The 16,307-nt window shown below is 43.9% G+C and overlaps 5 protein-coding genes across 10 annotated transcripts in view; 2 read left to right on the top strand and 3 right to left on the bottom strand.

The window, feature by feature from the left end:
* Nucleotides 1-169: 169 nt before the first annotated feature.
* LOC6585294 (zinc finger protein 593 homolog) lies at nt 170-1,125 on the top strand. 2 transcript variants are annotated; one of them, XM_015161205.3, is made up of 2 exons: nt 170-284; nt 359-1,125. In XM_015161205.3, exon 2 carries the CDS (start codon nt 496-498, stop codon nt 991-993), a length of 498 nt encoding a protein of 165 aa, XP_015016691.1. In that variant the 5' UTR covers nt 170-284; nt 359-495; the 3' UTR covers nt 994-1,125. The 2 variants fall into 2 exon arrangements, with proteins under 2 accessions (XP_015016691.1, XP_002010926.1); XM_002010890.4 differs by having other exon boundaries at nt 170-288.
* A 535-nt stretch (nt 1,126-1,660) lies between these two features.
* LOC6585293 (cell division cycle 7-related protein kinase) lies at nt 1,661-7,187 on the bottom strand. Its single transcript, XM_032732679.2, has 3 exons — nt 6,033-7,187; nt 5,599-5,821; nt 1,661-3,824 (listed from the first exon to the last, which is right to left on the bottom strand). Exons 1-3 carry the CDS (start codon nt 6,649-6,651, stop codon nt 2,237-2,239), a joined length of 2,430 nt encoding a protein of 809 aa, XP_032588570.1. The 5' UTR covers nt 6,652-7,187; the 3' UTR covers nt 1,661-2,236.
* A 160-nt stretch (nt 7,188-7,347) lies between these two features.
* Nucleotides 7,348-9,270, bottom strand: LOC6585292 (protein swallow). 4 transcript variants are annotated; one of them, XM_015161202.3, is made up of 3 exons: nt 8,943-9,270; nt 8,076-8,891; nt 7,348-8,009 (listed from the first exon to the last, which is right to left on the bottom strand). In XM_015161202.3, the coding sequence occupies exons 1-3, from the start codon at nt 9,178-9,180 to the stop codon at nt 7,570-7,572; spliced, it is 1,494 nt and encodes a 497-aa protein (XP_015016688.1). In that variant the 5' UTR covers nt 9,181-9,270; the 3' UTR covers nt 7,348-7,569. The 4 variants fall into 4 exon arrangements, with proteins under 4 accessions (XP_015016688.1, XP_015016690.1, XP_015016689.1 ...); XM_015161204.3 differs by having other exon boundaries at nt 7,348-8,021; nt 8,076-8,873; XM_015161203.3 differs by having other exon boundaries at nt 7,348-8,021; nt 8,946-9,270.
* Nucleotides 9,271-9,403: 133 nt separating this feature from the next.
* LOC6585291 (calcyclin-binding protein) lies at nt 9,404-10,402 on the top strand. The gene is made up of 3 exons (XM_002010887.4): nt 9,404-9,515; nt 9,578-9,744; nt 9,821-10,402. The coding sequence occupies exons 1-3, from the start codon at nt 9,501-9,503 to the stop codon at nt 10,314-10,316; spliced, it is 678 nt and encodes a 225-aa protein (XP_002010923.1). The 5' UTR covers nt 9,404-9,500; the 3' UTR covers nt 10,317-10,402.
* Nucleotides 10,403-11,139: 737 nt separating this feature from the next.
* The window catches only part of LOC6585290 (GAS2-like protein pickled eggs), a 79,245-nt gene continuing 74,077 nt past the window's right edge, over nt 11,140-16,307 (bottom strand). For both annotated transcript variants that reach the window (XM_044011724.1, XM_044011723.1), the window contains exons 10-11: nt 14,654-15,261; nt 11,140-14,576 (exon numbers count right to left, since the gene is read on the bottom strand). In XM_044011724.1, the coding sequence (XP_043867659.1) occupies nt 13,330-14,576; nt 14,654-15,261 (1,855 nt within the window). In that variant the 3' untranslated portion in view covers nt 11,140-13,329. The remainder of the gene's footprint in view (nt 14,577-14,653; nt 15,262-16,307) is intronic.

Below are 16,307 nucleotides of genomic sequence, written 5' to 3'. Positions count from 1 at the left end.
TCGAATAAATATAAATGAACATAATAAAAAAAATTGATTTGCAAAAAACATAAAAACTAAGGAAAACTGATTTTTTTTTAATGTAACGTAATGTTACATCACAATTATTCACGCATTAAATAAATATAAAACAGCTGTAAAGTGTGTACACAGCTGTTAGTGTGTACACACTGACATACCCAATAGCCGCTACATAGTGTGTACCCTACAGATTTAATTTGTCTCCTATTTATACGCAGTAAATAAGGAAAAAGAAGGAAAACGCCGTAAATTTAACAAAAGAGGTGGGTATGTAAATTATGTGCATCACGTATATAAAACTGATTCTAACTCATATTTTCTGTGAATTGTTTTTCAGCCTTTAGCTTTTGAAGCAGCTGTTGCGCACTCTGAAGAGATCAAAACAAACACCACGTGCAGCCGACATTTGCAACAAGCGAAGCAGATTCTCTAATTTTTGTTTTCGTCAACTGTTTCTATCACAAACGCCTCAAGATGGGTATGGTACAGAAGCGCAAGAAGATGCACTATGGCGATACGCACCTTCAGCGTCGCTGGCGTGTGCGTAACCGGCGCAGAGATTTGGACCAGATCGACGATGATATGCGCACACGCAGCGGAGAGCTGATCAACCAAAGCGTTGACCTGGATAAGCCGGGCTTTGCACAATTCTACTGCGTCCATTGTGCCAAGTACTTTATCGACGATAGATCCATGCAGGCGCACTTCCGCACCAAGGTTCACAAGCGGCGTCTCAAGGCACTCGAAACGGAGCCATACAGCATTGAGGAATCGGAACGGGCGGCTGGCCGCGGCAGCTTCAAGCAGCCCAAAAAGCGTGTCATTGAGACACAGCCCAGCAAGGAGGAGGCCAAGGCTGGCAAACGTATCAAAATTGAGGAGAAACCCGAAGACAGTAATGTCATGGAAGAGGATGCGCCCACAACGTCCGCGAAAAAGACACGAAAAAGAGCAAAGAAAGCGGAGACCTGAACCTGAATGGCAAATAATAGGAAGACTTAAGGATCTACTAGTTCGATAGATAATTCTTTTATCTTTTTTTTTTTTACAAGATTGAAAAATTATATAAATATATACGTATGTATATAAAAAGAATGAAAAATATATTTAACGAATGTTAAATTTCCTTTCTGTTTTCTCTACTATATTTTAAAAAGGAACTTAGTGCAGACTTTAAACCAGGGATGTAAATCACTAAAAAGATGGGTCTTTAAATTCCCTTAGTGTGCTCATTAGTGAAGGGATCAAACCAGGGCTGTGAACTAAGAATCAGTGTGGTTCATGTTCAGCTCCGACCCTTCATGCTTCTCTTTTCCGTTGGCAAACAGCTTAAATACAAAATAAATTGTTTTTCTCATTCTATACAAATTGTACGGTATAAATATATTTGTTTTCTGCAGACATGATCTACTTATGCATATGTATATATGTACACATACTCTAATAATATATACAAACTAAGAGATATTCGAATAATATTTAACAATTTACAATTAATTTCTTTTATGTGTTGGAGCAGAACTAGCTGCTCACATTTTCATATTCATTCTCTTTTATTAATTAAGTACTAAAATTGCAGTTTTATAAACTATTTTGTCCATTTGTGTTTTGCATTTGGTTTGATTGGTAAAAAAACGAGTTTTTAATTATATTAAGTGTAGATTTAATGTATGTATTTTTTGGTGTACATAAAATTGGTTTTAGCCGAAAATCGAACGGTTTTTGATTTGGATATTGAGTATATGTAATGAAGGAAAGCTAAAAAAATGCTGAGGTATGTAATTTCTTTTGTTTTGTTTCTATAACTAAATAATTCTGTTTGTTTTTTCTATTTTTTTTTTTTTAAGTTTTGCGACTAATTTTAATTTTAATGTTATTCTTGTTTTTTTTTTTTTTTTTGTTGCTATGTAATCCTCTGTGTGTATATGGATGATATGCATGGAGCCATGATGATTACTGGGGCAGTGTGTATGTGTGTGCTTGTGTGGGCGCAGGGCGTTAGTTTTTAATGTTAGAATTTTCTGTGTGTATGTGTATGTGTGTGTGTGTGTGCATACGCCCGTGCGTGCGTGAGTGTATATATGCATATATATACGACTATGTTTACCACTGGATTTCAATGCAAAAAAAAAAAAAATGTATATATATCTATAGATATATATCTATCATAAGTTGCAGAGGATTTTGTACAAATGGGTTCTGTTTCGACTAGTTTTCACAGTTTGTGTAGAGTTGGTTGTAGCTGCTCAGGATTGGACGCAACATTTTGTGACGTCCCGTTTTTCGTAGCGCGCCTGCGCGTCTGTTGCTTGCTAGTTGCCTTGAGCGATGGTGAAGCCACGGCAGCGGTAGGAGCAACGGCAACGGCAGCGGGAGGAGCAAGGGGTACAGTTGGTGCGGGCGGATCAGGCGTCTGATGCTCCATGGTAAAGAATGGATGATTGAGCGCCTGCTCGGCGGTAATACGCTTGTGGGGGTTTATTTCGAGCAAGCGTCCCAGCAGATCATAGGCGCTCGCTGGAAAGCATTCGTATGGGTCCAGCGGCTCAGTTACGTAGACACTATCCTCGCAGAGGCAATTGAAGAAATATTGATCACAGTTCTTGCACACATCGATCCGGCCGTCAGGCGACTCGTGTTTGCGCACCATCTCCTGGTCGCTGAAGATCAAACGATTGCGGAAGCGCAGACAGAGCTTGCGTAGGTTCAATGGCTTTGAGCGCTGGCTGAGGGTGACCATGCGCTCCAGTGCCAGCGCCGTCTTGCGTATGGCCCGGTCCCCAAAGATGGTCACAATCTCAGCCAGAGCAACAAAATCGTTGGGCGCCTTGAAGAACGGATAGACGGCAGACAGTATGGAGAGAAAGATGACGCCCGCTGCCCAGATATCCACAGCTGTCGTCTGATCCGCATACTTGATCAGCACCTCCGGCGGACGGTAGCCCGGAGTGCCGGCTCGCGAGGCGTGCACCTCCTTCTTGGTTAGGCAATTTATGCAAACGGAGGGATTCGCAAAGCAAAAACATTTCGAGTTATTGCCGCCGCCAGTCGTGCGATTTGTATTGTACTTGGTCCCAGTGGCGCTGCTAGCGTGAGCAACTGGCGGCTCCTGCTGCACCAGCTGCGGCTGAGCAGCTGGCCCCTGCTGTGGCTGTATGGTGCTGTTGGTGGTTGATATAACCGCTGCTGCCGCTCCACTCCCCTCCGGCAAACTCTGTTTGCCATCGTTGAGCATCAGTTCTCCGGCAGCCTTGGCGCTCTGCGCTATCTCGTTGACCGGCTTGAGCGGCATCTTGTTCCAGTTGATTGACTCCTCAATCAGGCGCATGCGCTTGACGCCACCACCGAGTGTAGCCTCTGGGGAAGCTGAAGAGAGCTGTTGCTGCTGCTGCAGCTGTTGACGCTGTGGATGTGGCTCACGCTCGCGCGGACGCTTGCTGTTAGCTGCCAGTTGCTGCTGCTGCGCCGGATACTGCTGCTGTTGCTGTTGTTGTTGTTGTTGTTGGGGCGCATGGCCGGCAGGAACATTGACATGCTGTGCCAGCCCAAAGTCAACGAGTAGAAACTGGCCCTGACGACGATTGTACAGAAAATTGCTGGGCTTCACATCGCGGTGGATGATGTTGAACTTGTGCACATGGCGCAGGGCCAACAGCAGATTGCGCATGTAAAGGCGAATCTCAGGCACATCCATTTTTGTGTAGAAGTCATGGAAGCGATCGTGTGGCATATAGGGCATCACAAAGGCCGCCGATGCCTCACAGCGTAAGCAGCAGTGGATCCCAACGACATTGTCGGTGCCTCTATAAAAGAAAAGAGACAGAGTATTAGATTATATGATTGTGGGTAAAAAAGGGAGAGGATAGGGTGAGACTAGAAAAGGTGCGAGGGATTAGAGCTACAGATGAATACTGAGCGGGAGACAAAAGCTTATGGAGCTATTGAAGCTAGTGAGCCGTTATAAATCAGTGAAGGATCGACATGAGCGCCTTTGAAAAGATAAGAACTTTCACTTGTCAAACGAGAGATAAGAATTGATTTTGGAAGATATATGTATATATATATTAAATGTAAGCTATTCTGGCAATTATATACCTCATATGTCTCCCAAGGGTTAAACAATTGCGGTTAACGTTTTGCTAATGTGCGAATTCTTTGGCAAGTTTCACCCGTTCTGTTGTTAACAGTTCCATAAAGAAGTAAATTTAGTATTAATTGAATTAAGAGAGAAACTCGAGAGGAGATACTGGCTAGTTGGTCATCCATTCGCCGCCTTCTCTTTCTTATGCCCTACAACATTAGCTGGAGAAGGGTCGCCCACGTCGATGGACGAGGGTCGACGTCATTGCAAAGATTATTAGCCAAGCAGTGCGCACGACTCGAAATCCCCGTCGTTCCCATATCATAATTGTTAAACGCTGTGACGCAATTCGGCAATGGAATTTGCGCAAATTGAATGGATAAGGACAGGAATATACACTCACACATCGTTAGATATGCATATGAACAGCAACAGAGTGAAAGAGACAGAGAGAGAGCGAGAGAGGGAGCAGTAGCTGTACAACCGGCCGGCTGACCGCCTGACTAATGTTATGTTTAGAGCAGCCAATCCCCCACCCACCCCAGCCAATCGCCCACCTTGTCGACCCACGCAGAGAGCGCTGTCTGTTCAACCATCTCTTGCTCTGGCTCGCCTGTTAGACATAAATAATACCAGCAGAGTAGAAAAGAGGGGAGCAAAGTGAACCCTATTGAAACTCAAGCCGGCTGCCATTTGGTATTTAGGCATATTCTTGCGATAACCTTGCCCAAGGTAGTTCAGAGCGGAATTGAATGATTTGTCTACGTCATCAGACAAACACACACGAACACAAGTGTGTATTGCTTATCTAATCTGAGCCATGCAGAGTGAATAGTATCGATAGTATGCAAGTACACACCGGCACTGTAATCGATACTTATTGGAAGGATATGCAAAGTAGCTACAATTCCAAACAATCCACTTTATGAAGATGACACTGCTCTCACACATACATGCATTCGGTATATGTATATTTGTATGCCTGAGTGTACTTGTATACACATGCATACATGTGGGCGTGTGTGTGTCTGGCTGTTTAAATGTACATACATGAAATTGCTTGCATGATTTGTAAACAAACGTTACACGAGAAATGATTGGCGAATGCCAGCGACCGAACGAGGAAAAGAGAGGCTGGCGACCATGTAACTGAGAAGGTAGCTAGCACGTGAATGGTGTGTGAAAGTGCAATAAACGTCAGACCGATGGCAATGGGAGTGGGAGCAGGAGCGGGAATGAGAACGCCAACGGCAACTTGAAATAAATTGCAATGACGTATATGCCGTTGGCACGTAGAATCGAAGAGACGTCTACGGCAGCCGGCTGACGTCGTTCGTGACGCTCTCTCAGTGAAAAGGCAGCACACACACACGCGTATATACATATGTATGTATGTATATGCATAAATAATTCGCTGAGAAATTATTTACATTTTTGTCTTGCAATTAGTAATTATAAATTTTCATATTGATAATATTGGAATGTGGTAGACTTACCCCATGTCAGTCATGCACTGCAGCTCCTTCATAATGCGGTCCGGATGGCTGGTGGGTATGTGATGCTTGATAGCAAACTTGCGCCGCATATTCTCCGGTAACTGTGCTTCCCGCTTAAGTGTGGCCAGGAGCACAGTGCTAAAGGTTCCGTTGCCAATTCTACTCTGCACATCAAATATTTGCCCAATGTCCGGTATGCGCTGCAGCAGATCGTTGATGGCCTCTGAAAATTGAAATTGTCAATATTTAATAAGAAAATGACAGCTTTTGTTAAATCTAAAAGCACTTGCCCCCTCCCTCTTCCACTCACTGTCTTATGCATAAAAATAGATTTGAATAGGAACGAATACACACACACATTATTCGCAAACTCTCACACACACTTAGTACATTTGCACGGAATAGAAAATACAAATTCAAAATGGTTGCCTTACCGTCGCTTTTGTTGCGTGGCTTCGTCCTGTAATTCGCCGCAATTGTTGCATATTGTTCGCCTATTCCCAACACTGGCGGATGCTTTTGGATTTTCACAATACCATTGTAGTTGTTGTTGTTATTTTGCTTATTATTCGCTATGTTTGCCGTCGCTGTGGCTGCCAAAGCGGCCAAATCTACTGCTGCTCTTGCGCGTGCAGCTGTAATCGCTGCAGTTGTTGTTTGCATCGTATGCTCGTCCTGGCGCGGCCAAGAGTGCATGCCTCTGCTCGCAGTCGGCGGCACGTTTACGCTCATGCCTTGAAATGTGGCCGCTAACTTTGGACTCGAGTTGCCATCCACTGCTGCTGCTGCTGCTACTGCTGCTCCAGTAGTAGTAGTAGTAGTAGCAGTAGTAGTAGTAGTAGTAACAGCAGTTGTTGCATTGCTAGCTTTCTTCTGTTGCAGATTCCTCGGTTTGGATGTGGCCTTGGTGGTGCTTAGCTTATTAGCATGTGCGTTGGTTTTCTTCGCTGGACCAGCCGGCATAGTCGCGTTTCCGCAGCGTCCATTGCCGGAATTGACGCGCTTCTCCATTTCACGGGCTCTCTTCTCACGCAACGCAATCAGCAGCAGCATCGGCCCGAGCTGGCTTAAGCAAATTCTTGACAACCGTTTTTTTTATTGGCTCGCCGCGTTTATATGGAATGGCCTTTTTTCTTATTTTTGGTTTTTTTTTTTTTTTTTTTCTATAAATACATGGAAATTTAGTCCGAAATCGCGATTAAAATTATACGTCTCTAATTTGGTTTTTAAAAATTTGGAAATTTTTCGTTTTTATAATATATTTTTTTTTTAGGTGCCGAACAGCACTGTTGAGCGCTGTAATGTTAGTGAGGAATAGGGTTTTTTTCGCCTTCAACAGTAGGCAAAATTTGAATCGCTTACTTTTTTTTAAAAGTTTTTAGTCAATCTGGATTCCGTTTGGCTTCGTTTCTGTTGCTGTCGTTCCCGCTGTTACTCGCCTGGTAAACCGATGTTAATTTTGGCGAATATCAGCGGGATATATTTCGCTCTCCTCTCGAACTTTCCGAATTATTTATTTTTGTTAAATGCGACCATCAAGTTACTTAGTCTATGCCTGCCAGGCCATTGCAATTCTTTGACAATTCGCCGATGGCGACAAATGGCGACCAGCTGATGACAGTGTTGCCCACACTGGTATATCGGTTCGCTGCAGCGCTGTCCATCGATAGCTTGGTGCACTGATGACCGCGAAATTTAAACACTCAATTCAATTTGATTAATTATGAATCGATAACGCTAATCTACAAATTTAAGAACGCAATTCAATTTTAATATTTATGAATGGATACATGTTGATAAACTGACACTAAACTACGACTAAAAATGCATACAGCCATAAATTATAACATGACATGGAATTATTGAATACAAATGTGGACTAAAACATAAAAATGTGGTTAAAACAGAAAAAAATAAAGAGAAAAACGCCAGCGCTAACATAGAAATAGAAATACAATAAATAATGAATATTCAACGCCTTGACTCGTTGGCCAAAAGTGGTATACCCACTGTATAGGTAGCTGTGCTGGTATCGATCTGATTGGGATCATCGCAACGGGCACAGGGTCCCAGTAGGCGCAGCATGCGAGCAGCCAGGGATTTCTTCCTTTGGCCAATGTGCGCATTGGCCGTGTACTGCAGCATGCTGAACTGGCTCTGGTTGATTGAGCTGCCGTTGCTCGACTCATGCGGATTGAGTGGCACCAGCTCAATGACCCGATTGCTGTGCTTGTCAAAGTAAATCAATCCTTCACGTTGTCCCCACTCGCGGATGGGTCCATAATTGACTCGCGGTGATCGCAGCTCGTTACCCTCTATCTCAATGGCTGAGTCATTGCTGCTGGGATGACTGCTGCCTGAGTGGTTTGTGGTGGCGCCATTAGTGCCAGTTGGTTCCATGCTAACGCCAACTGCAACACCAGCTACAATTAGCAAATGGTTTTTAATTGCTCATTATTATTTATTAATATATATACTTAACGCTTGCCCAGTGACATCACCGTCAGCACTGTCGTTGCTAAAGTTTAGGGACAAACGCTTTATTATCCCGCTCTTCTTGACCGATTTGGTCAGTTTCAGTTGGTGAGCCGTCGGCTGCACGCTGAGTAACGGTATTTCAATAGAGCCGACGCTACTATCGTAAGTGATGTCATTCAGGTTTGTGTTAGGATGCGGTGTTGCATTTGCCGCTAAGGCGGGCATATTTGAAAGATTGGATAAATTGGCCATAACTGGCAAATCTGTTTGTGTGGCGACGCTCTCATTGGGAGGACAATAGACGAGTGAGCGCAGCGATTGGGCAGCAACTGGAGCAACGGCTTGACGTTTAAGCTTGTCCTTGCAATCGGTTAGCTCCGTTCGTATGACCTCGAAGTTCTTTCGCAGGACAAGATTATCGTTGATCTTCTTGTAAAGCCTGCTCTCCAGGTAATCATTGTACGACTGCAAGTGATCTTTCTCGCTGACCAATCGCTCGTAGCTCTCGTCGCGTACGTGCATGTCTGTGCTGCTGCTATTGGCCAGCGAGAGCGAATGATCTATTTTCTGCTGGTCGTCGGTACCGCCTCGGGGCGTGAGCGATTCGGGCATCGACCGGTGCCTTTGAAATGTGCTGGCTGAGGTTCGACGCTGTTTCTCCTGGTCGTGTATGTCCGCAATGTATTTGCTCACTTTGCTCGTCACGTGTTTGTACGTTCGCTTCGTGTATGCCGTGTGTATGTCCTGATAAGAAACCGCTTTATTGCTGCGCCCACTTCCCAGCTGTAGGTGCGTATCTGTCACCCCATTGTTGCCTGCAATAACATGTATGAATCATTATGATAAGGGATCATGCTGACACTCACTACGTTTGGCCCCACTTTCCGTGTGTTCCATGCCGAGGGGATCGCTGGAGCACGTTTTTTCTGAGCAGTCGCTGTTTAAAAATGGCGACACTTGGCGCTCAATGTTTTCGGGCACATCAAGCCCCAAACACATGCTGTATTGACGCTGAAAACTTTGGCTATTGCCATCGCTGGCTGTGGTGGCGTTTAGTTGGTCAAACAGTTCATCAGTGGGAAAGCTCTCGTCTTGCAGACTCATATTTTATATTGGACCAATTAGAAAATCTAATTGCGCAAAACTGGAAAAGCACCGTTACGTTGCAGTATTGCCAGCACATAAATACATTGAAAATAACTGTTTCGATTTCCGCTACCAATCGATAAGCTATGCATTTTTATTTAGTATTTCAGTATTTATAAATACCGTGATAAGTATCGTGAGTTGTAGCTCATTTTTCTAAATATCGATATTATCAGAGGACACATCCATAAGCCGGCGTCATTATTGCTCGAAGTTTCTACGATTCAGTAGTTATACAAATTTTAGTAAGAGCCTGACGCTTATAAACTTGAAGGAAAATGCCCGTCGAACAAGTAAGTAGACAAAGTGATGAATTAAAATAAACTGAATGTAAAAAACATGTCAATTGCCACAGCTAAAGGCCGAAGTCGCCGAGTGCATTGCACTGTTGGAGCTAGCAAAAACTGCGCGTGTAAAAGGCGCGTTAACCCAGGCTAAGGCTGAAGCAGAACGCGAAATTATTAACCTAGAGATAAAAGCACGCCTGGCAGCCGAACGAAAAGCTGGTCCAGAAACTAAGCGGTAAGCATTTCAAAATTTAATTTCACTATATACATATGTATATATACATATAATGAAACTGAAATATGCCCATCAGCTATCTACACGAGCTCACAGACTACGGCTGGGATCAAAGCGCCAAGTTTGTTAAGCTGTTCATAACGCTGCCCGGCGTTCAGAACTGTGCCGAGGAGGCAGTCACAGTTCACTACACGGAAAACTCAATGCAGTTGTATGTGAGCGATCTCAACGGCAAAGATTTTGGGCTCACCGTCAACAATCTGCTCTATGCCATCGATGTTGAGAAGAGTTATCGGAAGCTGAAGACCGACATGGTTGCTATTTATTTGAAGAAGGTCGAGGAAGATAAGAGCTGGGACGTTCTAACATCCATACAGAAGCGTCTAAAACAGAAGCAGGATAGCGAGTTGTCTAAGGATAGTGAAAATCCCGAGGGTGCATTGGTCAACATCATGAAGAAAATGTATAACTCCGGCGATTCAAAAACAAAGCAAATGATTGCCAAGGCTTGGACCGAGAGTCAAGACAAGGCTCGTTTTGGTATGGACAGTAGTAGTCTGGGAGATCTGTAGGGTAGTAGAATTAGCTGAGAAAAAAAGAAGAGTTCTAATGAAGAATAGTATATAAACAATAAATATATGTATATTCCATAAAAGAACATGTTAACTTTTATGAATTCACTTTTAAAGTTTGCTTTTGTTCAGTGAACCAGTGCTGCATAGCGATAACAACCGATTTGACTATCGAATCTGTGAGGTAATCCAAGCTTGGTGCTGCGACATCCGCACTATTTGCATTTAACGTATTTTTGAATTTCAGGAGAATTTCTTTGCCTGATTATTGTTAATTAGTTGCAGATGCACATGCTAATTTACCTTGACGACAGGTGAGCACGATGCGTATCCGCATACGTTGCAACGAGTTCGTTTCTATAATAGCTCCACTAATTAAGCAATATGTTGCCTGTCAGACTTTTTCCTGCAGCTAATTTGCTATGCTAGACTTGACGTCCAGATTAGGTGTGTGAAATAAAACTCGAAATTGTGTGCGTTTTTCGTTTTCTTTTATCGTTTATACTTTATTTATATATTTATTAAATTCTTGTGATTAAAATCAATATATTGTGGCTTTACACACACACAGATATTCTTCTCGTTATCTATTTGTAATAGTTAGTTTGCTTTTAAATGATTTAATAATAATTAATTGTATTTAAAATACATTTTCATATATATGTATATATATGTATATGTGTTGCATTACATCAATTTCCAAAACAAGAATATAAATAGAGCTTGAGGAAAAGAAGAAATTGCCATTAGGTCAACACAGCAACATATGCAAAAGTATCTGTCAGATAGATTTCTATCTTTTTGTTTTTATCTTCATGTTATGTGCGTGTTGTGTAAACAATTAAATTGTCATTTTGCTGAAATGAAATTTGTAGTGTTATTGTTTCGATTTGATCTACATATGTTGTTTTCTTTTTCTTGTTCATGTTTTTGTTTTATATATTGTTTTGTTATATATATATATATATAGTTATGAGCTTAGGCTCTTAGATATAGCAGAGAATAATCGCATACATATAGATATATGTGGTTTGCTTGCGTTGGATACATTTTGTTTAACAGAAACTTGACTTGAAATTATATATATATGCTATATATTTTTATATGCTGCTTTATAAAGGTACGACGTACTAAACTTTGCTATTACAAAAAGCAAAAAAAAAAAAAATTATATTTATATTTAAAATTATTCTAATATTTTGTGGTCAAATGAAATATTATATTAGGCTTTTACATAGTTCGGTTATGGGTTTTTTTAAGTTTTTTTTTTTTTTTTTTTTAGTTATATGGGGTTTATATATAGTATAAGAAGCATTCCACTTAAAATTCGAAAACTTTTTGTGACCTTTATATATGTACTATATATAGTTCTGATTTGGGGGCATAATATGGAAATTATCTTCGGTGTCTGCCTGACCTATATAAAGCACCAAAATTCATTAAGTTCTTCGACAGCTGCTCTAACAATCCTAACTAATGCTCAACTGTGCTTTTAACTATTATTATTGTTGTTTGTAATTATTATAGTGTTGTTGTTTTTTATTATGTCTGCTCCTTTCTTATGGTTTGTATATCTTTACGTCGTCATGTAAAATCGTAATTTTGTTTTTGTTTAAAATTTTCTCATTTTATTCCCTCGTTTTTCGCTTTGATGGCTTGCGTATAAAAATAAATTTTCCATTTTCTTTTTAAGGCTATGCTGGAAATAATTAAGTACGCACACATATATAAACACACACACACACGCACACGCCACATGCACATACGCATACATGTACACACATGCATGCTCTACAATCAGTCCTAATTAGTTACCTTTTATTACATAAACCCAATTAATTAGGCAAAAGTTCTTTTCTTTCCCATTATTTTTCCTATTTACAAATTGTTTCTCTTCCTCTCTCTCTTTTACTCACAGCATGCCGTGAGCGTGGGTGTGTGAGTGTACGTACACTAATCGTAAAACTTCTAGAAAATTATGCGCTTTCTATGTTTTTAATTATTATTATTATTATTTATTTTTTTATTTTCTTTGCTTCTAAGATCTATCACGGGAGCAATGCATCAGAGTTCCTTAAGATTTTGTATGCCAAAAAAAAACTATCTTATCTTTAGGTTCTATTCGAAAAAAATCCGTATATATGTATGTATATCCGTATATAGAAGAGGAAACGTTAAAATTGTAATTTGAAAGTCTCAATTTTGGATTGTAAATGTTTGGTTCTCGACGCATCGCACGGCACGCAGGTCACAAGCAATCACGACGAGTAGCGAGTGGCGAGTAGCGAGTAGCGATTGAGCTACTTGCTAGACGAGCGAGTAGAACGAGTGAACGAGTCATTGACTTCTGTAAGAGAGCTAAGCTTTACTGTTTACTCGCTAGATAGAAATGTGACGAGTAGCGATCAATTTACTTTCCAGGAGAGTAACGAGAGAGACGAGAGCTTAGCTGCACTCGTCACTCGCTTGATAGAAATGCAACGAGTGACGACCGTGAAGCTAATGGAAGCATTGCTGCAGTACAGCTCTTAAACACCGCCTGCACTCGTTATTTGTAAAGAGACGTAGCAGCGAGTGACAGCAACGAGTAAGCTGACATGTTAAGAGTTAAGAGTAAGAGTTTAGCGTAGAGCAGAGAGCGTTCAGCAAGAACAGCGAGTAGACGTGGCTGGCTTAAGGATTTCTCTGGAATATGATTGCTGCTGGCACTGGTGCATGGATTGGCCGAGTTCCTGGGGATCTAATGAGGCAGTTGCAGTTTATATTGATTTTCCTTTTCCCTTTCCTTCAGTTCCTATTCCTGTATTCTTGTATATATCTATATATATATATTTGTGTGGAGAGAGACGAGTATGTTGTTAGCTTGCTGAGGTCTATTGGAACGGCTGCGTTCGCTACAATCTAACAAGCCACCCAGACATATAGACGGACAATTCCTTTAGCTTAGTTATGGTCTAGGGCGCCCGTGCTTCACTGTGATCGGGCTGTGCCTGGCTTGCGCCTTGGCGCGCCGTTAATAAAGCTCCGTGTGCTGACGCACTGGTGCCGGAATCTTGGACAGGCCGCGCTCCCTGCGTGGCGATATGACTGCAGCAGCAGCGGCAGCGGCAGCTCCAGCTGAATTGTTGCTGCCGCAGGAGGAGGCGGCCGAGCTGCGCTTGGAGCGCGCCTTGGCCGGCGGCGAGCAGCTCTCGGAGCGCTCCAAATTGCCGTTGCTGTGGACCCAGGCCGATGTGAAGTCCTCGTAGACGGGCGTCTTCTTGCCATTGCCCGACCGCTGCTGCTGCTGTGGCTGCTGCTTCTGTTGATTGCCGGCGGCATAGCGATAGAGCAGCGACTTCATCTTCTCCAGAATCTGTGCATCATTCTTGGAACTGCTCGCCGCCTCGAGCAGCTGCTGGGCCAGCGGCGAGGCGGCATGGTTCTTCACGGGCGACGTCGTCAGCGAGCTGCTGCAGCCGCCGCGCACCCGCCGTCCGTTGCTGTCGTAGAGGATCTGCGAGTGGCGCGTCTTGCTGCCGCGCTCAAAGGGCGACGGCGACGGCGACGTGGACGTCGCAGCGGCTGCGCCAGTGGGCGGCGCAAACGTGTCCGGATTGATGGTGGGCCGCTTCTTGCTGGCGGCGATTCCATTCTGGGGTGCACTGCGTCCGCTCCACGTATTGGTCACGTCGCGCACCAGCGGCAGCTGCGAGGCCTTCGGTCTGGGCGTGGCCGGCGGGCGACGCACCGACTGATAGACGGGCTGCTTCCGGTTGATGCTGTGCAAGTCCTGCAGACTGCCGCCGTTGCTGCTGCCGCAGGTGCTGTTGTCGATGCTGCTGCGGCGCCGACGACTGGCGAGGGGCGAGCGCGGTATCTTGCTGAGACCCGCTGCCGGCGGCGCCTTGTTGCCGCCTGCCTCTGCCTGTGTCTCTGGTTCTGCCACTGCCACTGGCACTGGCACCGCCTCTGCTGGATCTGTGGTCACTGTAATCTCATCATCCGTAATGAACACGCCGGACTGCTCGAACTTGCTGACGCAGGCGGTCTTGCGCCAGGGCAGCACAGCGGGCAGCGATTGGGGTCCGTCCAGCTCGCAGATGGAGTAGTCTGGCACCGGCTCTGCCTCCTGCACACAATTCGTCTTGAGTTCCACCTCAGGCACTGGTTCCTGCTCCTGCTCCTGCTCCTGCTCCTGCTCCCGGTCATGCTCCTGCTCCTGCTCGTGCTCATCCGTGGGCGAGCTCTGCGAGTCGCTTGACGTTTGATCGAGACGCGCTGTAAAGGAGATGAAAGAGATTCAAGTCGTCCCAAGCTGATCAGAGAGTTCTCCAAGAGCTACCATCTGTACTCACCATTCGTTTCAGCGTCCTCGATGGAGGCCTGACTGTGCAGGGACTCGCGCTTCTGTGCATTCGACTGGATGACGCCCAGGCTGCGGTAGCCCTCGTCACTGATCTCGCTGCCATTGTCGCTGATGTTCTCGAACTTGTTGCTCTGCTCGGGCTGGACGATTGCAGCGACTGTTGCCGCCGTTGCCGCCGACGACGACGACGACGACGATGATGATGTGGACTCCTCCTGCCCATCTGCGCCTCCTGCGCCCGAGCCAGCGGGCAGGGACTTCGGTCCGCTGCTGTAGCCGTCCAGCGAGCTCTGCTTCTTGCGCATATCGTTGATGCGCCGCTGACTGGGCGACATGGAGCGCCGGGCCAGGTAGGGCGAGCCCGCCGGCAACGGCTCCAATCCGGTCTGGGCCAATCCGTTTGTCTGGTTCAAGAACTTGCGCTGTGGCGTCGGGCTGCGACTGCGATGCTTCACGGCGACGGCGCTGCCGCCATTGGATGCTAGACTGGCATTGGGTGAGGTGCCGCCAGCGCCAGCGGCTGGTGAAACGGCACCGGAACCAGAACCGGAACCAGTTGCGCCATTCGATAACACGCGTCGAGCTGCTGGTGGTGAGCTGCAAGAAATCGATTATGGCATAAGCAATCGATAGGCAAAAGCTTAACGGATACAAGCTGTCCGTTAATTCCAAAATTTGGATATTATGAATATACATATATATATATCCAATGTGGTAAAAGTATAACCTATAGCTCCAATGGCCAAATATTGTATAATAATTAAAGCGATGGGTGCTATAAATTGCGATAGATTCCTACTAGATTAGATTCTTTAATCTATAAATAATCTATATATAAATATCAGGAAATCCTTTGTATTATCATCTACAGCTTTACAGCCTTCCAGCTAACAGCATGATTTACTGTAGAGTCTATATAGTCTATTCTAGAGCTAGCTTACAAAAGATATAAAATAGACTCTAGTGGGCGTGCCAAATCGTTTACAAAGCTGGAATCCTCTGTTTCAATCAAATGTGGAAAGAGTATTCAGCAGTCGGTAGAGCAGGTTTTTTTTATTGGTTTTTCTAGCCGTTTACCCGTTGTGCATTGTTATTTGTTAGTTCATTATGGATTTACTTTGGCGCTTCGATATCTTATCGATTTTACAAGTCTATAAATAAATAGCTGTAATTGGTCTTTTGGCGTAACACAAAACGGAGCTATTGAAAATAACAATAACATCAGATCACTGATTACTTATAGAAATGATCCAACGACAACTAGCCAAAGAACTAGATTAGAAAAAGTTGTATAATTCTATATCAATTGATAGCCGAACGTGTGCACAAGAACCAGAAAGGTATTTCCCAAAATCAACTGGGTACATCCAAAAATTGAAGTTGAATAGGTTGAGTTATGACTCATCAGGAAGTATTAACTCCCAAACTCTTATATTATATCTATAGTTTCGCCCAGTACTATATAGATAGCTGGTGTGGAACACCTCATTGAGACCGGCTGAGTCTATTTTACAGTCTTATTTACGCTTAGTTCACATTGATAGGCAGTCGAATGTGGGCAATACAAAGCTCTTATCTCTCCAGAGTGCAATAATAAACGAAGTCGTGGTATAACAGCCTGGTGCCATAGAATATAGCTAGTA

This window comes from Drosophila mojavensis, unplaced genomic scaffold (assembly GCF_018153725.1).
Source record: "Drosophila mojavensis isolate 15081-1352.22 unplaced genomic scaffold, ASM1815372v1 contig_136, whole genome shotgun sequence".
NCBI lineage: Eukaryota > Metazoa > Arthropoda > Insecta > Diptera > Drosophilidae > Drosophila > Drosophila mojavensis.
Note: the sequence above shows the minus strand (reverse complement) of the source record. Positions and strands in the feature narration are given on the sequence as shown.